The sequence below is a fragment of the Cherax quadricarinatus genome, chromosome 83, assembly GCF_038502225.1.
Source record: "Cherax quadricarinatus isolate ZL_2023a chromosome 83, ASM3850222v1, whole genome shotgun sequence".
Taxonomy (NCBI): Eukaryota; Metazoa; Arthropoda; class Malacostraca; order Decapoda; family Parastacidae; genus Cherax; species Cherax quadricarinatus.
In genome coordinates, this window is record NC_091374.1 from 17,435,163 (window position 1) to 17,458,317 (window position 23,155).

The 23,155-nt window shown below is 36.7% G+C and overlaps 1 protein-coding gene across 1 annotated transcript in view; it reads left to right on the plus strand.

Annotated features, from left to right (window-relative positions):
• Positions 1 to 23,155, plus strand: part of LOC128702233 (laminin subunit alpha-like) — a 206,955-nt gene that overhangs the window by 86,277 nt on the left and 97,523 nt on the right. Inside the window, exons 17-18 of the mRNA XM_070102903.1 lie at positions 902 to 1,047; positions 21,510 to 21,718. Coding sequence (XP_069959004.1) covers positions 902 to 1,047; positions 21,510 to 21,718 — 355 coding nt within the window. The remainder of the gene's footprint in view (positions 1 to 901; positions 1,048 to 21,509; positions 21,719 to 23,155) is intronic.

Below are 23,155 nucleotides of genomic sequence, written 5' to 3' on the forward strand. Positions count from 1 at the left end.
CACGTCACGCGTCCAATACACGTCAACTGGTGGATCTGATATGCTTTCACAAATGTGCTGATATTATTTATATCATTTTTACAATAATGCAGTTGTCTGCATAACAATAAATCTTCTATTTTTTGCATGAATAAAAATTTAAAATGGAAAGCAAGCATAATATAAGAGGGGCCTGGAAACGTGACTAATGAACAGAGAAAATGTTATTTTAGTGCTAGGAATATTTGTCTTGTTAATTCTGGACACTTTTGAAATTGGCCTTATTGAATTGTGTATGAAACTGGCCAAATTACCAATTTCTGATCACCTTTATTGTGTAGTTGAAATTGGTAAATGGGCAGTTTCTTGTACTCATTTAATAGAATAAATGGAGTTCTAGCAAAATAGCTTTGAGTTTGGTCGACTGGAACAATGGAATTGGCCAAACATAGGGCTCAAAGTGGGTGTTGCCGATGCATAAATATCACTGAGACCACTATCTTCGCAAGAGCGTAAGTCCATAAGTTTTCTGTCAAATTTTGTACTTTTGGTGTCATTACCATTGGGAGAAGATTCTCTGTTATTTCATAATAAAATATATATATATATATAAATTTTTTTATTGTTTTTAAATTCTTCGACACTGAGAGCAAGTTTGTGAGTGAAAGGGTTAATGGCTAGTTTAATTAGACATCCTGTTAAATGTAAACATTGAGCCTTTGTATAGCCACATTTTTTGCCAGTTTAATTCAACATCCACTTTATAGGGATCATTGTTATCAGTCTTTTACTGTATTTTAATATTTGGAGATTGTTTATACTGATAATAAATAATGAATATACCATACAGTATACAAAGGAACATTTTTGTGAATTAAATCTAACGTCAAAAGCTTATATACATATAACTAACTATTTTCAGAGCCAGAAAGAATTAATGGATTCTTATGAAAAACGTATGAACAGCTTTGAAGATAAGATTAAGGAAATGAAAGACTACATACAAAAGGCTGTTCAACAGACAAGAGACACAGAGCAAATGATTCGCAACAACAAATTATTTGGGTAAATTGTATTGTATGTTTCTTGTACTTGTTTATAACAGCCTATTGATAATGTGTTTGATAGCTTTATACAATCTCTCCTCACTTTACAACTTACTCATTTAACAACCAGCTCTCTGACTAGTGTGTATACCTAAGTAATGTATATTAGAGCTGATTTCTTCTATTCTGTTTATTACAATATACAGTACACTACTGTATGAACACTTAAAAATATACTAAAAATGTTTTAAATAGTGTAAAGGTGACATTAAAACAATATCTAAAGATGGTTGTCACAACCTGCATGTTTTGAGTCACACCAGTTACATATTTCCCCTGTAAATTTTTATATTGTATATGAAGTGAAGGGAAAAGAATTTTTTTCCTTCAAAAAACATAATGTTGTAAGAAAGGGGACTAGTTTTTGCGGGGGAGAAAGGACAGAAACCCCCTTTCTCCCGTAAAAATTACAAATTTAAAAGAAAAACATTCTTTTTTTTTTGGCCCCCTGCCCAGTGGGGGATGGAAGTTCATTAAAAAAATTAAAAAAATTAATTTCCGGGAAGTGGAGAAAAAACCTTCCGGGAAAGTTATGAATGTTGTAAGAGGGTTTAAAATTTTTAAAGGGGGGCCCATAATTTTTCCCCTCCTGAAAATTAAAAATTTAAAAAGGGGGAAAAAAAATTTAAAAATTAATTTTTTTTCTCCCCTTTCCCTTGTAAAAGTTTTTTTTAAAAAAAAAAAATTAAAAATTAAATAGACACCCCAAAAGTGAATTTGGAAAAGGAAGGAAGTTTGAGATTTGTATTTTAGCTATTTGGGCCTTTCACTTTTTTTTTAATTTTTTAAGATATGATTACTCAATTTTCTTTTGTATATCCAAAATTTTTCTATGCAATGAATATTACATTTTTGGTACTTTTTTTATGATAAAGTTAGGCATTTTCAAAATATTTTAGGTATAATTCACTTAAAAAAAAACTTTGGAAAATTTAAGGTTGACAAAAATAAAAAACGAATTTGAAGAATCCCTTTTTAAAAATTGACAGGGTTCAGGGAAACATATCAATGCATCAGCTTTAAATTTTGATATGCTTGGTATGTATTCAGTTTTGGGAAATTTTTTAGGGCTTACCTTTTTCCCCTTTTAAGCACTGTTTCAAGTTAGAAACTACTTTTTTCTGTAATATATCCCTTTTAAAAATATTTTTTCAGAGATTTATGTCTAGTGTGATATTTTGTGATTTTTTTTTTTTCTTTTTATAAAATTATTGCATGCAGAGATATTTCTATGATGTGGAAAAAAAGGGCAATTTTCCCCCCCTTTTTTTTTATTTAAAAAAAGTAATGGGAAGGGAGAGCACTTCAAAACAAAAGTCCAGTCTGAAAAGAGAGGGAACTATGATGAGGAGTGAAGAGGCAGAGTTTCCAGCCCGAGAGCCCCCGGCCCCTGCTGAACAACCCCCGGGAAAAAGAGTAAGACAATTTTTTTTTTTTTTCAATTTTTTACCCGTGGGGGTTAAGGGTTTTGGGGGAAATAGGTATCTGAGATTTTTTTTTTTCTGTATTTTTGGGAATTTTTTTACTATATTCCCGTATTTCTTTTATCCCAAGGGGGAAAGGGGGAAGAATTTTTTCATACTTTGGGGGCAAGGGGGTGCCAGAAGAGGTGACTAAATGCTGAGAGCAAGGGCCAGTAACCCCTTCCATAAATTAAATAATAAAGGGAAAAACCTGATCCATAAGTCGGGGCCACATACACACCTCACTTTGGAAACCCGTTCCAACCTATTGCCCTTTTTAATTTAAATTTATTTTTCATTCTCCATGGGGAAGTGGAGAAGAATCCTTCCCCCATGGGGCCAATGCTTGTTATAAGAGGCAAAATTTAAAATTCCAGGGGAAAAAGGTGCCAGTAATCCCCTTTTCCCGTTAAAAATTCTAAATTGAAAAAGAGACTTCCATTTTTTTTTTGGGCCCCCCTGCCTGGGGAGATGGCCATATTAAAAAAAAAAAGATGTGAAAAAAACTCACAATGAAAATTTTGCATAATAAAAACCCAATTTTTTTAACCAAAAAGAAAAAAACAAAAACTTCAAATTCTTGGGGGAAAATGGCCCTTGTTAAAAAAAGTGAAAATACTCCCAAAGTCAATTTCAGCATAGTACAAAAAAAAACAAGTTCTTCTATTAACTTAACTTTTTATTATCCTGACACACCCTACATCTTTTATTTTGGGTAATGGAATATCCTTTTTAGAGTGAGCTGTCCAATTTACCTTTTTTTAAAACCCATTTAGGTGCCCCAACCTTTTCTTACACAGGAGGGGGCCCTGTTTATACATCAGGTTAGGTTTTGGGTACTGGGTGAATGATGGGAAAAAACTGTAATGGGAAAATTTTTTTTTTCATTTTTAAACAATTTATATATTAAGTGAGAATAGAGTTTTGGCCAAAAATGCCCTATACAATTTCACACATTACTTACCTTTAAAAAATTTTTTTTCCCAGGAGTGGTGAATATATTTTTTTTTAGGAAGTCTGGGAAAAAATGAAGAATGGGTATAATTGAAAAACCCTTCATTAGTAAATGCCTTAAGGTGGTTTGAAAGAGGGATTTCCCTTGGGAATTACCAGATTGTTGCAACCCGTTTTTTTTTTTGAGGTACAATTCTTTTTTAATTTTCCTTCATGTATAACCCATTAATAATGTCTGATCTTCTATTGATTCTTGGGGTAATTATCTATCTCACAAAAAAATTAACCATTTTTGCTAGAGAAGTTAATTTCAATTTAAAAACCCGTCAGATTTTGCATTTTTTTCAATTTTTTTGGGTAGTTAAAAAGAAAATATTTTGGAAATTTTTAAGATATAGTTACCTTTAGACAGATGCAGAACGTAGGGTTAAATACATACTTTTTGAATATTGGTGTGGGTAAAAATTTTTCCCTTTAAATTTTTTATTTCAGGCTGGGGGAGTTTGGGTGGGTTATTAAGGATACTCTAGAAGTATCTTTAGAAAACCCTTTAAATAGCCAATGTTTTTCAAGGATATTGTCTTTAAATAATGCCTTTTTAATGATCCTTTTTCTGCCAAAAAATCTGCCTAAAAGTAAGGTTCTTTTTGCATCTATCGGGCTTTTTAAAAGTTTTTTTTTTTTTTAAAAAGTCGGGGTGTTTCCCCCCTGAGGCAGGGGTGACCTAAAAAGAAAGAAAATCCCAAAAAAAAAATACTTTAAACATCATTCAACCTTTTTTCACCTCACTCCCCAAAACACTGTTTTTTCAGAGGTGTTTGGGGAAAACAACAGTTTAGAAGATTAAGATAAGGATACACAGGGATATCCTCCAAACTCCCAAAATCCCAAACCCTCCCCCTTTTTGAGGCAGGCATTGTATTTTCCCCCATCCAGGGCTCCCAAATCCAGCTTTTAAAAAAACCTTTCTGAATCCCTTCACTAAAAAAATTACCCTTTCTCACATCCAACAGATCAAGGGCCCAAATACCATTCTGGTTCCCTTCACTCCCATTGAACATGCCAAGACGCCTGCTGGAAGTCCAACCCCCCCGAGACAAAACCTCCCTTTCCCTTTTAACCTTTTTTAGGACCCCCCCCCTATCCCCCCCCTTCCTTCCCCCGCAGATTTAAATGTTTCCATGTCATTCTACTTTTATCCATTCTCTTTTAAATGACCAAACCACCTCAAGAACCCCTCTTTCCCGCCTCTGACTAATACTTTTATTAACTCCACACCCTAATTTACATTTTTAATTTTCTTTCAAATATTTACACTTACACATTGCCCTTAGACAGACATCTCCACTGCCTCCAACCGCCCTTCTGTTCTGCTTAAAACCCCAAACCCACCCATACAAGTGTGGTTTGGTATTTTTTTATACTTTCATGCATTCCTCTTTGCCCCCAAGATAAAAGTTTTTTTTCTCTGCAATACCTCAAACACCACTACCTTTTACCCTCACTTTCTAAGGGTTAACCCCATCCTTCATAAATCCCATCTGCCATTTTCCGGGCCCAAATCCCGCATCTGGGGAAAAAAATTTTACTTTTTCCATACTCCTCCTCCCCCGTTTTATATCCAATTTTTTTTTTATCTTTGATTCCCAATTTTAAACTGCCCTTTTATCCATCTATCATAAGGGGCCTTTTTTAAATCCATAAATGCAAATGAAAACTTTTCCCCACCTTTTTTTGTAAAAAACTGGGGCACATATATGCCTTAAATAAACACTTGATTTTTACATCCCCAACCCCCTTGGGAAAACCCCCTTTCTCATCTTTCATCCTACATTTGCCCCACTTAATTCTTTCAGTTATAACTTACCGTAAATTTTCCCGGGGATACTGTAAACTTATTCCCCTTTAATTTTACAAATTTTGTCCTCTTCCCTTTTAAAAAAGGGGCTATACATGCCCCTCCCAGTCCCTAGGACCTTTTTCCCCCTTTTATACATTTATTAAAAAAAAAAAATACCAAATCCACCCAAAACTCATTCCCCTTTCTTTTAACATTTCTGTCATGATCCCGTCAGTTCCAGGGGTGCTTAGCCCTTTCATCTTTTAAGTAATTTCCCTTTACGCACTTTAAACTTCCCCATCCTGTTCCTTTTTTTACTCCTAAAAGATGGGTATACCTCCCCGGCCAGGGGCATGAAATTTCCCTTTTCCCTTCCGACATTTAAAAGTTCCCCAAAATATTTCTTCCATCTTCCCAAAAAACCCCCATCTCCCATCTACTAACTCCCTACTTTTGTTTTTAAACTGACAAACCCCTTTGTTCCCCCTTTGGTTTTAACTTGTTTAACTCCCCTCCAAAAAAAATTTTTCATTTTTATTTAAAATTTTTTTGACAGTGCCTCTCCCACTCTTTTCATCTGCTCTCCTTTTTCCCCTCTCACCACTCTTTACCTTTCTTTTACTTCCATATATTCTACTCTTTTTTATAACACTTTTGCTTTGAAAAACCTTTTATAAGCTTTAAATTTTTTTTTTTATCACATCCATTACTCCATCATTCCACCAACCTTTTTTCCCCCTAAAAACCCCCCTCCCATAACCACAAACTTTGGGGCCCCCCCCTTTAAAACTGCATTTTTAAAACTATTCCAACCCCCTTTAACCCCACCACTCAAATTTGACCAGTCCACCTTTCTGCCAGTAGGCCAAACTTACCCGAATCCCCCTCCTCCCTTTGTTTTTTGCACTTGCATCTCCCCCTTTTGTTGTTGCCATTTTCCTCTTTTTTCCCTCTACCTCACTCTAACTGAGCTACAATTAAATAAAGATCCGATATTAGCTGCCCCCAAAAAGTACATCCTGGGGCTTAACCCTCAACCTTTATCCACCAATACATAATCAAACAAACCTTTCATTACGGCATATCATACCTTATTAAAAATTTTTTTTTTTTTTTTAACAAGTCGGCCCGCCTCCCCCCCAGGCAGGGTGTATTTACACATAATATGGTTTCTGTATATTTAGTTCAGAAGTGGAAAAAATTGAAATCACAAGTGTAGAAATGAGGCTTAATCTTTCACTAAAAAAATGCAGGCTTTGGGGATGTCTGGGGGGAGTACCCGGCAGTAGAGTCTCAAGCAAACTCAGAGGAAAAAAATGGCTTAGCTGAAGTCCATAAAAGGGAAAAAAGGGTTTCGGCCCCCAGCTGATGCAAGTTTGGGAGATGTGGGCACTTAAAGACATGAACCAGGAATTTTTAGTAACTCCCCTTTTTTATCATGAAATAAGTTTTTTTAATAATTTATTAATATTCCCATGGGGAAAAGCCCATGGTTTTAAAACTTATTTATTTTTTTTTTTATATTCATGGTTTTTTCCCAAAATTGTTTGTAAGACAGGCCCCAAAGCAGGGATTCTGTTTTTGGGAAAAAATTTTTTGATGATTTGGGAAAAGTTTGTTTGTATCCGTATTTTTTTACCAATAACCTTTACTTTTTGTGTGTGATCTGTATGTTTTCTTATGAAAACATTTTCCAAAGGTAATGACACCAAAAAATGAAAAATTGATAGAAAATTTTTTTAATTAGTGGTTCTGGGATTTGTATCTATGATTTCACCCACTTTAGTTCTATTTTTGGCCAATCCCATTGTTCCAGTCGACCAGAAAATAGTATTTTTTAATTTTGCCCTTTCCCTTCCATCAGTTTAGTATAAGAAACCTCCCATTTTTTCTGTTTCCCTCTACCCCGAAAGGATAAGAAATTTAATTTCCCACTTTCACACAAAAAATTAAAAAAGCCAATGTAGATATTCCTGGGACTTTTAAAAAATCATTTCCCCTGCTCATTATAAGTCCCTTACCCTTTCCCATATTATACTTTTTTTTTCCATTTTAATTTTTATTCACACAAAAAAAAGAAAATTTACTAGTATGTAGACATTTTAATTGGGAATTGATAAATAAATCTTAAATTTTGGGAAAACACAAGACCACCAGTTGGGTGCGAATTATTGAAAACGTAAATTTTTGTCCTATGGAATTTTAAAAAAATCAAACATTTTGTCCAGCCCTTTAGCCGTTTCAAGCTACTTTTAATTCCCGAAACCAATCAAAATCATCTCTAATTTTGTCGGGCAGTGGTACCCTTTTACTTACGAAAATGCCCAAACCCCCTTTAGTTTTTCCGGGTTTGAGTTGCTTTGGTTGGGTACAAAAAAGTGGGGCTTTCCCCCATAACCCACCCCCTCCGAATGCACCAATTATGTAAGGGGGGGTTTTGTAAGTGCCGGGACGTTTTGTTTGGGGGGCTGAAATGGGCTAATTTTATTTTTACAATATTTCTTTTGGGAAAAATTGGTCAGTACTGGACCTGAACATACTTCTGGAGGAAAAATATCAAGTAATCCTCCACGTAAAATTTTTTTTTTTTGGTTTAATTGGGGTTTGGGGTGTTGTGGGTTTTATTTACATTGATAGGGTTAATGTATTTAAGTAATGATTTGCAGGCAAAAAGAGCCGATCTTGTTTTGGGATTATGGGCAGACTACATTTAAGGGGAAACAGACCACTTAATTGAGACAAATAGATCATAGTTTTGTTTTAAACTTTACATTTTTTCCCTATAAGTATAACAAAAAGTAAATCTACCCAAATTACAACATGGAATATTAAAATGGGGCAAGTTAGATTATATAGGTTTTAAAATATCAAAAGTAAAATTATTTAAAAACAGTATGGGAATATTAAAAATGCAATTTTTGAAAGTAGTTTAAAAAGGGGGAATGTTTACAGTTGAGGTATTATTGTTTTGGGGCAGGTATTGTTTTTAATACTTTAGCTGTTGGAGGAGCAAAGTAACATTTATGGGGGATTTTAGGAAACCGGGAGGCCAAATTTAGTCCCCAGATGGGAAATGGCCTGCACCTGAAGGGGGTGAAGGCAGTTTAAAAAAAGTGTAAAACACCCTTTTGGAAGACAGTGATATGGGAAAGATGGTGAAAGTTTTTCTTTTTCCCAACCCCGCCTTGGGGGGAATCGGGGCCGGGGTGGGAAAAAAAAATAATAAAAATTGTTTTTTAAAAATGAGTATTAATAATGTACAGGGGCCCCCCTTATACGGGCAGGTTAGGGGTTTCCCGGTTTCCACCGAAAGTTTTAAAACACCGGAAAATGAAAAAACCCTTTTTTTTCCAAATTATAAAAAGCATACAAAATTTTAGATAAAAGTTTAACTAACATATTTGGGGTTTGCAATAGAACTAAGGGATCAAAAAAAAAAAAATACAATACACACACAGTGCAATATTTCTTTCATTAAAAATTTATAGTCTTAATCTAGGTGAGAAAGTATATTTAATTTTAAAGAAATAAAGTGGATGTATGGGAGTCAGCCCAACCATACGGGCCCCATAATATTTCCCATTAATTCACATCCCAGAGCTTAAAATGGGTATAAGGTTTTCTCAAAACCTTTAAAAAATTTTGGGAGTCTTAATCTAGGGGGGAGATGAGAGTATTTATTGGGAAAAATCAAGGGGTATTGTATGGTAGCCAGCCCAGCTACCATACCAGGCCAAAACCCCACCCACACATACTATTCCCCCGATATTTTTCATCCCGGGATTTTTAAAAAGTAATAAGGGTTTACTCTTTTACTTGCCTTAAAAAAAATTTGTAGTCTTAATTAGGGGTCAGGGGTAAGTAAATGAGATAAAAAGAATAAAAGAGGGGAGAGAGAAAAGAAAAGAGAACAGAGGGGAGGACAGGAAGAGTTATGTAAACAAAACCCCAAAAAATTAAGTTTTTTTAAACAAAAAGTGTACACGCCCGTTTGTGTACAAATTAATTTGGGACGTTGTTTTTTACATTGATAGGGGAGAAAATTTAAAAACACTTATTCTCATGTAACATCATTTTTAGGGAAAATGCCCCTGAGGGGGAAGGGTTGGGAAAAAAGTCACGACATTTTTTTAATTTTCCTTTGGGGGGTCAAAAAAATGCCGTTTGTATGATAACTGTGTAACTGTATTTGTGTATACCCCGAATAAACTTACATACATACGGGAAAGGGGAATTTAAATTTTTTTACAGTTTTTTCCCCATAAAAACATTTTTCTTATGTTAGATTTAGAGAAAAAAATTTTTTCTTTTCCATCACTTGTACAAGTTTCCTTTCCACATCCAAATTTTTTTTTTTTTCTTTTTGGGGGGGATTTATCATCTTTATGTTATGTATCATGTTTTTTTATGTAATTTTTTAAAAAAAATCTGGGGGATTAATGAAAATGTATATTAATGTTTTTAAAGCATTTAATAACCATATTACATGTCAACTCCCAAGTATCTGAAAACATTCACTTCTTCCACACTCCTCCCCAATTTGATAACCAATTTTTCTTTATCTAAATCATTTGATACCTTCATCACCTTACTCTTTTCTATATTCACTTTCAACTTTCTACCTTTACACACATTCCCAAACTCATCCACTAACCTTTGCAATTTTTCTTTAGAATCTCCCATAAGCACAGTATCATCAGCAAAAAGTAACTGTGTCAATTCCCATTTTGAATTTGATTCCCCAAAATTTAATCCCACCCCTCTCCCGAACACCCTAGCATTTACTTCCTTTACAACCCCATCTATAAATATATTAAACAACCATGGTGACATTACACATCCCTGTCTAAGACCTACTTTTACCGGGAAGTAGTCTCCCTCTCTTCTACACACCCTAACCTGAGCCTCACTATCCTCATAAAAACTCTTTACAGCATTTAATAACTTACCACCTATTCCATATACTTGCAACATCTGCCACATTGCTCCTCTATCCACTCTATCATATGCCTTTTCTAAATCCATAAATGCAATAAAAACTTCCCTAGCTTTATCTAAATACTGTTCACATATATGCTTCAATGTAAACACTTGATCTACACATCCCCTACCCTCTCTGAAACCTCCTTGCTCATCCGCAATCCTACATTCTGTCTTAAATCTAATTCTTTCAATTATAACCCTACCGTACACTTTTCCTGGTATACTCAGTAAACTTATTCCTCTATAATTTTTAGTCTCTTTTGTCCCCTTTTCCTGTATATAAAGGGACTATACATGCTCTCCGCTAATCCCTAGGTACCTTCCCGTCTTTCATACATTTATTAAACAAAAGTACCAACCACTCTAACACTATATCCCCCCCTGCTTTTAACATTTCTGTCATGATCCCATCAGTTCCAGCTGCTTTAGCCCCTTTCATTCTATGTAATGCCTCACGTACCTCCCCCACACTTACATTCTGCTCTTCTTCACTCCTAAAAGATGGTATACCTCCCTGACCAGTGCATGAAATTACCGCCTCTCTTTCTTCCTCAACATTTAAAAGTTCCTCAAAATATTCTCGCCATCTACCTAATACCTCCATCTCCCCATCTACTAACTCCCCTACTCTGTTTTTAACTGACAAATTCATACTTTTCGTAGGCTTTCTTAACGTTTTTAACTCACTCCCAAATTTTTTCTTATTTTCATTAAAATTTCTTGACAGTGCCTCTCTCTCTCTATCATCTGCTCTCCTTTTGCACTCTCTCACCACTCTCTTCACCTTTCTTTTACTCTCCATATACTCTGCTCTTCTTATAACACTTCTGCTTTGTAAAAGTCTCTCATAAGCTACCTTTTTCTCTTATCACACCCTTTACTTCATCATTCCACCAATCACTCCTCTTTCCTCCTGCCCCCACCCTCCTATAACCACAAGTTTCTGCCCCACATTCTAATACTGCATTTTTAAAACTTTTCCAACCCTCTTCAATCCCCCCACTACTCATCTTTGCACTAGCCCACCTTTCTGCCAATAGTCACTTATATCTCACCCGAACTTCCTCCTCCCTTAGTTTATACACTTTCACCTCCCTCTCACTTGTTGTTGCCACCTTCCTCTTTTCCCATCTACCTCTTACTCTAACTGTAGCTACAACTAAATAATGATCCGATATATCAGTTGCCCCTCTATAAACATGTACATCCTGGAGCCTACCCATTAACCTTTTATTCACCAATACATAATCTAATAAACTACTTTCATTACATTCTACATCATACCTTGTATATTTATTTATCCTCTTTTTCATAAAATATGTATTACTTATTACCAAATCTCTTTCTACACATAGCTCAATTAAAGGTTCCCCATTTACATTTACCCCTGGCACCCCAAATTTACCTACTACTCCCTCCATAACATTTTTACCCACTTTAGCATTGAAATCCCCAACCACCATTACTCTCACACTTGATTCAAAACTCCCCACGCATTCACTCAACATTTCCCAAAATCTCTCTCTCTCCTCTACACTTCTATCTTCTCCAGGTGCATACATGCTTATTATAACCCACTTTTCACATCCAATCTTTATTTTACTCCACATAATCCTTGAATTAATACATTTATAGTCCCTCTTTTCCTGCCATAGCTTATCCTTCAACATTATTGCTACTCCTTCTTTAGCTCTAACTCTATTTGAAACCCCTGACCTAATCCCATTTATTCCTCTCCATTGAAACTCTCCCACCCCCTTCAGCTTTGTTTCACTTAAAGCCAGGACATCCAGCTTCTTCTCATTCATAACATCCACAATCATCTCTTTCTTATCATTTGCACAACATCCATGCACATTCAGACTTACCACTTTGACAATTTTCTTCTTCTTATTCTTTTTAGCAATCTTTACAGGAAAAGGGGTTACTAGCCCATTGTTCCCGGCATTTTAGTTGACTTTTACAACACGCATGGCTTACGGAGGAAAGATTCTTATTCCACTTCCCCATGGATATAAAAGGAAAAGTAATAAGACCAAGAACTATTAAGATAAAATCAAAGAAAACTCAGATGAGTGTGTATAAATAAACGTGTTTACCTGGAGTTTACCTGGAGAGAGTTTCGGGGGTCAACGCCCCCGCGGCCCGGTCTGTGACCAGGCCTCCTGGTGGATCAGCGCCTGATCAACCAGGCTGTTGCTGCTGGCTGCACGCAAACCAACGTACGAGCCACAGCCCGGCTGATCAGGAACTGACTTTAGGTGCTTGTCCAGTGCCAGCTTGAAGACTGCCAGGGGTCTGTTGGTAATCCCCCTTATGTGTGCTGGGAGGCAGTTGAACAGTCTCGGGCCCCTGACACTTATTGTATGGTCTCTTAACGTGCTAGTGACACCCCTGCTTTTCATTGGGGGGATGGTGCATCGTCTGCCAAGTCTTTTGCTTTCGTAGTGAGTGATTTTCGTGTGCAAGTTCGGTACTAGTCCCTCTAGGATTTTCCAGGTGTATATAATCATGTATCTCTCCCTCCTGCGTTCCAGGGAATACAGGTTTAGATACCTCAAGCGCTCCCAGTAATTGTGTAGTGTGACCTAAGTGTAAGTAGAAGTAGCAAGGCATACCTGTAATCTTGCATATTTATGAGACAGACAAAAGATATCTCATATTTATGTTTACTTATTCTACTGTGGAGTGTATTTATCATATTTATATGTTATGCATCGTGTTTATTATATACTAATTTTGAAAAAATATCATAGATGGATTAATGAAAATGTGTATATTAACGTAATATATGACATTTAAATGAGACTCGGCGATTATTATTATCATTACTAATATGACGTCTGGAGACACAAGACACACTTCCTGATTTTAATGTGTACCTGCATGCCAGCACAGTATGTAAGTTTATTTTGGTACAGGTATACATAAGTATAATTATCAGAGTAGATATAAAATATGAAATAACTTTTAAAAACACTTGAAATTTTGGAGTTTCCAGATATAATGGAGAGACTTAGTGTTTACGGATCTCACAGAGAATGTAAACAAACCGTGTGGGGTGCGGTGACAGTATTAGAAAGTCAGGTGGGGGGAGCCGTATAGCGAGTTTTGGTCATAATTTGAAATGACCGTGTTAGTGGAATGCCGTAAAGCGAAACGCCGTAAAGCGGGGCCCTACTGTAATGAACTTTGAGCATTTATTTTTTAAGTTTTAGAGATTAAAGTAAGTGACACTGTGATCCTTAGCATGGTATGTGGTAATGGAGGTGAATTTGAAAGTAGCTTGGAAGCTGTTTAGCTTTGGGTAAGTGATTTCTGAGAATAGTCTTGAACTGATTTGCAGACAAGAGTGATCTGTGTCTTGTATTATGATTATGTGTTCTGTTGCAGCTGTCAAGTAGGAGTTTAACCCTTTCAGGGTCCAAGGTCAAAATCTGAAGTGGTGCTCCAGTTTCCCAAGAAATTTTGAAAAAAAAAAAAAAAAAATGATATTTTTCTTACAGAATTAAAGAGTATATTTTTGTGAAGGCAATAAGGCAAAAAAAAAAAAATTTTCTGATCAATACTTACCAAGATACAGTGCCGAGAAGTTTACCCAAAATGACCAAGTGGCGGCAACATCAACGATTTCCACAAATGCGCATTACTTTAAGGTTTTTTGTAGTTTTTTCTTTTTTCTAATTTTTTTTCTTTTCCTACTAACATTTGGGGCCTGAGAAACCAATACTGTATATAATGTATATATATAAACTCACTGTATTGAACACAATAACCGCACTAAGGTTATTACAGTGGACCCTCGAGTTTCGGCAGCTTCGACTTTCGTGAAATTCGACTTTCAGCAAGTTTTTTCGGCAAAATTTGGCCTCGAGTTTCGTGATTGGACTCGTGATTTGGCAACCGTTTGGTACCTGTCCTCCCATCACCGCGCACACAAAGCCAGTCTCCCACGCCATTCACGCTCTGTGTGCCATTGTTTACCAACATGTGACCATCACCCCGCGGGTTCATACGTAATAATCCATTGTTTTTGTGATTGTAACTGCTAAATAAGTCACCATGGGCCCAAGGAAAGCTAGTGCAAGTCCTTTGGTAAAGAAAGCGAAAAACACGATCCAGAGGGATTTTGAAGGGTTTGAGGCAGACCCTGACCCTGTCGACCCTCTGCCTGTTGTGGAAGGTGTTGTGGCATTGGGCAAGTCCATGGGGTTGGAGGTGAGTGATGGGGATGTGGAAGAGTTGGTGGAGGACCACAGGGAAGAGCTAACCACTGACGAACTGCAAGAGCTTCAACTGGAACAGCATCAAACCACAGCTGAGGAACTTGCTTCAGAGGAGGAGGAAAAGAGTGAAGGAGGTGCCTTCTTCGGTGATTAAGGACATGTGTTTAAAGTGGAATGAATTGCAAAGTTTTTGTTGAAAAGTATCACCCTGACCAAGCTGAAACAAGCCATATCTGCAACATGTTCAGTGACAAAACCTTGTCCCACTTCAGGCAAATCATAAAGAAATGCCAGAAACAGACCTCTCTGGACAGATATTTTGTGCGACAGGGGTTCAGTGACTCTCAAGTTGTTCCCAGTGGCATTAAAAGAAGAAGGGAAGTAACCCCAGAAAAGGACTTGATATCTGAAGTCCTAATGGAAGGAGATTCTCCTTCCAAACAATAGTGTACACCTTCCTCCTATCCCCTCCTCCCATCTTCCATCCACCCAGAAGTCTTCAGTAAAGGTAAGTGTAATGTTATTATTATTTTTTATATGCACGTACTTGATTTCTGATTGTTTTCAGTATGTAAATCTTGATTTAATGTGAAAAAAAAAATTATTTTAATATTTTTGGGTGTCTGGAACGGATTAATTTTATTTCCGTTATTTCTTATGGGGAAAATGGTTTCGAGTTTCGTGAATTTCGACTTTCAGCAGGCTCTCTGGAATGGATTAATCGCGAAACTCGGGGGTCCACTGTATCATATTATTGTTTACCACTTTTGTTTATTACAATAAACATGCACAAATCTTGTATAATACTAATGTTCTATCATATATTTACATATTTACAATCACTGGACATGGTTTAAGAACTGCTGGAGCTTGTGGAACTCCTTGAAACAAGGCACCATGCACAGAGGCACCTTACATCCCTTGCACATAAACCGAGTGTCTTTGCGTCTTTGTTGCCATTGTTTTGTTTATGCACAGACAATGCATCTCTTCTGAGCAAATTTCTTCTTAGTTGCAGGAAGCTGTATTATGAAATGATCACCTTCCCTCCTCAAACGCTTGGGTATATTCTGAGGAATTCGAGGACCTTGTTGTATAGCAGGTGTTGTTACCTGGTACTTCATTATGAGTTGTCTGACAACAGACAAACAAAATTCACCATACGGTGGTCTGTTGCCAGTCTTCATTTGGTACATATTATATGCATTGAGCATTGAAATGTCCATGAGATGGAAGAAAAGTTTCATGTACCACTTGTAACTCTTAAGAACACAATCAACAAAGCCAATCTGCATGTCGCATTTGTCAACCAAGCGCTTGTTTTGTGTATAATCAATCGCTGTCACTGGTTTTCGAATATTTTCATTAGTCACCCGATCATCTTTGCCACTGTCTTGCATTTCGTTACGGTGAATGGTTGTCAATAATGTGACATCTCGTTTGTCATGCCACCGTAATGCCATGATGTCATTGGCAGTAAACACCTGCACGTCATCACCACGACACTTGCGTTGAACCTGGGCATATATTTACGATTAGAACGCACTGTGCCACACACATCTGTCTTGTTCACTCGCAAGAAATCACTGAGTAAAGGGTTTGTGTACCAGTTATCGGTATATAATGTATGCCCCTTACCAAGATAAGGTGCCATCATGCTTCTCACTACGTCACCTGAGATACCCAATAACATCTTGGTATCTTTCAATGTTTTACACCCAGTGTATACAACAATATCCAAAACCAGGCCACTGTCACAGTCACAGAGTACAAACAGTTTTATACCAAAGCGTTTCCTATTGCTCGGTATATACTGCTTGAATGACAGCCTACCTTTGAACAAAATCAAAGACTTGTCAATTACAAGATTCTTGAATGGATAAAAGTACATGTTGAACTTTTGTTTGAGATACATAAAAACATTTCTAATCTTGTATAACCTGTCACTTCTGTCAGGCCTGGTTTTGTCAGAGAAGTGCAACATACGTAACAGTAAGATAAACCTGTTCACTGGGATGATTTCACTGAAGACCGGGGTAGAAATTAGCCGATCTGTGGACCAGTATGCTTTTATATTATGCTTATAGACATGAGGCATAAGCATTATTGTTGCAAAAAGCAAATACATTTCTGCAACAGTCGTCTCTTTCCACCGGTGTAGTCTTGACTGTGGTGATATGATCGTATTTGCCATGGTGTACTCAAAATACTTGTTACTTTCCCTGACAATAGTTTCCATCAAGGGCTGGTCAAAGAATATTAAAAAAAATTCCAGTTCATTGGCTGTGGTTCCAAGGGGACAAGTAGGTAGAATTCCACTTTTAGAGTCATCAAAGTGGTGGGGCTTGGGAACAAAATTGGGATTTTGCTGCCAATCCCAGATACAGTTTGCTGGTGGATACTGGACATCATAGGCTGGTTGTGCAGGTAGTTGTGGTTGTGGTGGGCTGGTGGCTGATGCTCTGCTTTGTCCTTGAACTGAGGAGTCAGCAGCATGGGTCCCAGCCTGGGCTGGTGAGTCACACATGGCCGTGGCACTACCATCACCACTACCACCACCTACTGATGTCTGTGGTCTATTCATGCCAAGTGTAGCCACATCATCCTCACTTTCACTGTCTATTCCTGGTGTAGGGCCATGGGATGTACTCCGTCCCCTGGGCACTGCATAGGGTACACTACCTGAGTGCATGCAGCGGCATACATACCAACGCTTCACTGGTGAATATGTTTCCTCACTATCACTACTCGAATGATCGTCAAGAGCAATAAAATCACAATCAACGTCACTATCATCATCATTACTGAAGTCAGAGGCCTGGCCATGCGAAAATAATAGTTTTCTCTTGCGATGAGGTACAACTGACCGTGACTGAGGAGTGCCCACACCAGAGGTAGAAGGTTGAGGATCATCAGGGTTTTCTGTGCTATTATCGATATCCTGGTCATTCCTTTTGGTCACTAACTGATCAAAGCCAAAGAATTCATCTTCATTTCCACTTCCATCAGAGTCAGAACTATCAGACAGGAAGAGGAGAGTCCCAATTTTCCTTGGAGTGAGAGCTGCCTTGCGACGAGGCATGGTGAACAAAGGTAACTGAGCCGGCGTTCCCACAATGCTATGCGGGTGCCTAGAATTTTTGTTTATGGCGCACACCTTCCACGCAGACCCGTTCTCTCACATGTAGGCCTATGAGCGTTTTTGCGCTAAATTTGATGCCGCTAGAATTTTGGTGTAGATCTACGGTTTGGACCCTGAACGTGAAGCCGTAGATCTACGGGACGGACCCTGAAAGGGTTAAGAGGAGGATTTATATTACAGTGGTGTCCTATGTATGTAGTGAGCACAATAAAAAGTATGGGTGTTTTGTATATTGAGTAAGTTAAGACTCTTGAATAGTGGGGGAGTATACTGTCTCGAGTTGGAATTTGTTATCAATTGGACTACTGTTTTCTGTTGGGTTATTAAGGGTCTGAGGTGATTTACTGTAGTTGAGCCCCATGCACAGACTCCATAGGTGAGACAGGGGTAAATGAGGGAGTGGTACAGAGCAAGGAGAGATGATTGTGGTACATAGTACCATGTCTTTGATAGAATGCCTACTGTGTTAGAGACTTTCTTAGAAATTTGCCATATGTACATCTGGAATTTGAGACTGCTGTCAAAGTGGAGTCCTAGAAATCTACCCTCAGTGAGTCTAGAAATGGGTGATACATTTATCATTATGTTAACCTGTACATTTGAGGCCCATTTTCCAAATTGCATGAAGTAGGTTTTGTCTATATTGAGAGTAACCCTGTTTGTCATCATCCAGGTAGATATTTTTTGTAGTTCAGCATTTACAGTGTTAGTCATTATGAGTGGATCTGGGTGAGAGAAAATGTAAGTAGTGTCATCTGCGAATAGTATGGGTTTAAGGAGTTTAGATGTGTTTGGTAGATCATTAATGTAAGTGAGAAAGAGAAGTGGGCCAAGGCCACTACCTTGTGGGACACCAACAGTTACTGGTTGTGTGGTAGAGTTAGCTCCATTTGTGTATACATACTGGTTTCTGCTGCTAAGGCATGACTTTAGGCAATTGAGAGAGTGCCCTCTTATTCCATTATGAGTTAACTTTAGGTGTGGTAAGTCATGATCAGCTGTATCAAAAGCTTGTTGTATATCGATGAATATTCCTAGGGGATAGGTTCTTTTTTTTCAAGTGCCATATATATTAGCTCTAGCATGTGTATTATAGCATCATTCGTGCTTTTTTTTTGGCCTGAATCCAAACTGGCTGACGGGTTGAGTATATTGAGGGAGACTAGGTAGGAATAGGCTTATTTAAGAATTAATTTTTCTAAGATTTTAGAAAGAAGAGGTAAGTTAGATATTGGCCTGTAGTTGTTCAGGTCAGTTGGATCACCACCTTTGTGGATCAGGGTGACCCTTGCTATTTTGAGAATTTGTGGGAAGATGGAGGATTCATTGGATATGTTAAAGAGAGTTGCAGTAATTGGTGAGAGTACACAAGAAGCTTTTTTATACATAAGAGGTGATGTTTTGCTTTGAGTTGCAAGCCAAAATCCAAGTTACAAGAGAGCTTCTGATATGCCGCCACTAGTTGGCGCAGTGAATGCCACAACATCCACCCAGCATCCCAGCATTTTGTGGTTTTTGTGCAGTTATTTTGCCAAATTTCATTTTTCTAACCATGGGTCCTAAGAAAGAAAGTGCAAAGGACAATGCTGAGAAGAAGAGGATGATGCCCATCGAATTAAAGCATGAAATCATAGAAAAACACGAGAAAATCCCTTTTATTTCTGCGTTTTCCTTATGAAGCTAGTGATCTAGTACAGTTAACCTCACAAACACTCCGTTTTCTCACATAATAAGACCTCAGAAGGACAAGAATGGGAAGATAGGGTCAGTGATAATTATTTTTATGTCAGGAGTGGCCATCACCACCTGTCACATAATGACATATTTTATCCATTCTAGAGTATATATCATGTTTCTAAGTTATTTATATTATTTATTAAGTCATATTAGATGAATTGTGATAGCTAAATAAGCCATAGAGTTGATATTAGCAATATATTGAAGTATTTTTTCCTGCCTCCCAAGAGCCATGAGTTCTGCTGGAACAGACTAATGGCATTTCAGTTAATTTCAACAAGGAAAATTAATTTGATGTATGAGCAAATTGAGTTATGAGCTTAGTCACGGGCCTCTTAAGTCAAGATACCACTGTATATCATTCATTCTATCAAATAATACCATAAAAGCCATCCAAACATACACTGCAAAGTCGCTGTTTTAAACCAGATACATGGTCACGCTTTTTTTTCCCCCATCATGCAGTGCATGGGGCAAGATTTTTTATATGGTGCACACTCACTGCATAGACCCATTCTCTCATTTCTAGGCCCAGATTTACCACTCGCTGCATATTTGAGTGAGCTGAGCTCATCATGTAGTTCTACATCACAGACCCTGAGTTCAAACCCGTAGTACTATGGCACAGACCTCAGTAGGGTTAATGGTCCAAGTCATACTGAAATGTCGTCATAAGTTTCTTTCTCTTATATGAAGGTTATCTGTGTATTGTTCCATTCAGGATATTGTAACTTTTTATTCCTTTATTATAAGTTTGTGTACTCTAATAAGACAGGCAAGTACAGAGTGATTAATCCATTGTTTATGTTTGAAATATTTACAAAGTACTGGATACTAGATATATATTTCTTTTAGATTTCACTTGCTATATGTGTAGTAGAAATTTATGCTACTGATAATAAATATTCTCTGAAAATAATATTGTAATAGTATATCAAAGTACTTAGATACTCTCTATATCTATCAGAGCAGGAAGAGGGGTGTTAATGTTGCTGTTTTATGACTGTAGTGTAAGTGTGCCTCTGGCAAGACAGTGATAGAGTGAATAATGAATTTTTTCTATTTTGGGTTACTCTACCTTGGTAAGAAATGGCTGATGTGTTAATAAAAAAAAATAAATATGTGAATGGAGACGAATGGTATTTGGGACCTGACGAGCTGTTGGAGTGTGAGCAGGGTAATATTTAGTGAAGGGATTCAGGGAAACCGGTTATTTTTATATAGCCAAACTTGAGTCCTGGAAATGGGAAGTACAGTGTCTGCACTTTAAAGGAGGGGTTCGGGATATTGGCAGTTTGGAGGGATATGTTGTGTATCTTTATATGTATGTGCTTCTAAACTGTTGTATTCTGGGCACCTCTGCAAAAACAGTGATTATGTGTGAGTGAGGTAAAAGTGTTGAAATATGATGAAAGTATTTTCTTTTTGGGGATTTTCTTTCTTTTTGGGTCACCCTGCCTTAGTGGGAGATGGCCAACTTGTTAAAAAAAAAAAATATGTATTTTGATTCATAGTTACCTGGGTCATTATAAGTGCTCTTCGTGATGACTTGCACTCTGTACTCTACTGAGGGTTAAGCTGTCTTAGTTTTTCCTCTGCACATGGACTTTTCCTTTATAAAATCTTGAAGATTATCCTAATATGTGAATCACTGAAAGGAGAGGAGAAAATTTGTGTATGGGTATTTTGATAGGCCAAAATGGGGAAGTGAAACAGAATTCTTCCTCTGTAAGCCATGCGTGTCGTAAGAGGTGACTAAAATGCCAGGAGCAGGGGGCTAGTAACCCCTTCTGTATAAATTACTAAATTTAAAAAAGAGAAACTTTCATTTTTCTTTTTTGGGCCACCCTGCTTTGGTGGGATACTGCTGTTAGTTTTGATAGACAGACACTGTAGAGCCAACTTTTACTGAGAGCATTTCACTCTGTAGAATTTTATCAATTTTTACTACTTGCCTTTTTCTCACTATTTGATAATTTAGAATGTATATTGATGAAGTTGTAACTAATTCTGAACACTGTATAGCATCTGAAATTAGATAATTAAATAAGACAATTTTTTTTGTCTCGAATACTGCAGTGAACTGAAAATTCTGGAGAATGAAGCAATTTCTACAGGGGCTGCAGCACTTAAAGACGACGCTGTTCAGTCCAGCAAAGAAGCTGATGAAGCCATTTCCACTATATCCAATGTTGAAGACTTACTAATCAGAGCTGGTGAAGATGCACGCTTGCTGATGAGGAATGTAGCCGAAGGTGAAAAGGATATAGAACTTGCTCATAAACAAGGTTTGTTGAGAATTTACTTGTGGATGAATTACATATTGTACTGTATTAAAAAATGTAAATTTTAAAGTGATATAGATATCTGTTCTACATAAAATTTATTATTATTATTAATAACCTCTTCTCCTGTATATACACCTACCATCCGACTTACGACCTGCTCGACTTACGACCACTCGACTTACAACCGTGTTTTTTATGCCAAATTTCTGGGAAATAAACAACTATTTGTGTTGTACACAGTGTTTATCCTAAACCTTACAGTATAAAATACAGTACTAACAGCATAAAAAGTAAAGTAAAACATGAAATACCAAAATAAAACAATAAAATAAAGTCATTAGTACTAACAGCATAAAAAGTAAAGTAAAACATGAAATACCAAAATAAAACAATAAAATAAAGTCATTAGTACTAACAGCATAAAAAGTAAAGTAAAACATGAAATACCAAAATAAAACAATAAAATAAAGTCATTACAAAAATGTTTTGTTGATATTCAGTAGTAAAGTCGACTTACGACCATTTCAACTTACGACCGGTTTCTCAGAACTGAACTCAGTCGTAAGTCGGATGGTAGGTGTATTACTAAATGTAAAAGGAGAAACTTTGGTTTTTCCTTTTGGGCCACCCCCACCTTGGTGGGATACAGCCGGTGCGTTGAAAGAAAGAAGAATTATTATTAATTTATGATAGCAGATTATACAGTGCAATTAATGATAGAGGGTCATTACCCCATCTGTTAATCAGGAGACAGACACTACCATTCATTATGCACCTATTGACACATAGAATTTAGAATATGTTTAAAGTTAATTTTCACAAACCATGAGAACTGATCAAATACAGTATAAACTTCTCAAATGTAATGCACTTTGATTATAGGCTCCCTGAAGAATAAACATGAATAAATTTATTGGTTAAGATGCAAAATAATAATTGATGTAAAGGGATGTTTTGTAAATTTAGCTTCAACACTAAGGTATTGAATGACACAAAATATAAAAGAAACTGTTAAACATTTCCTGGCAAACAGGTATAAGGGCATTAAATTCAGACGAGTGATTGGAAATATTGAATATAGAGGTGTAGAGTGGTTGTACAAAATTTGCCCTGAGAAAGTTTGAAAATTGATCACATATAGATAAAATCTAGAAGACTAGAGAAAAAATGAAAAGGGTTGATGTGCTAAAAATGACAATGTCACAGTAAAAATAAAGCTTTCTTAGACATATCCCTCATTTTGATTATGAAGTAAAAATTTCCTAAAGACTAAACAAATACAAAAACAGATAAAAGTCATTCAAGAATTTGAGATTTCTTGTTTTACTTTCTGAAATTCTGACCTTAAAACCCTCTTCCAGTATTGTCTTCTTACTTACAGGAAAAGCAAAGAAATGAGCAAAATCCTGTAATAAAAATATGATTCCATGTTTAATA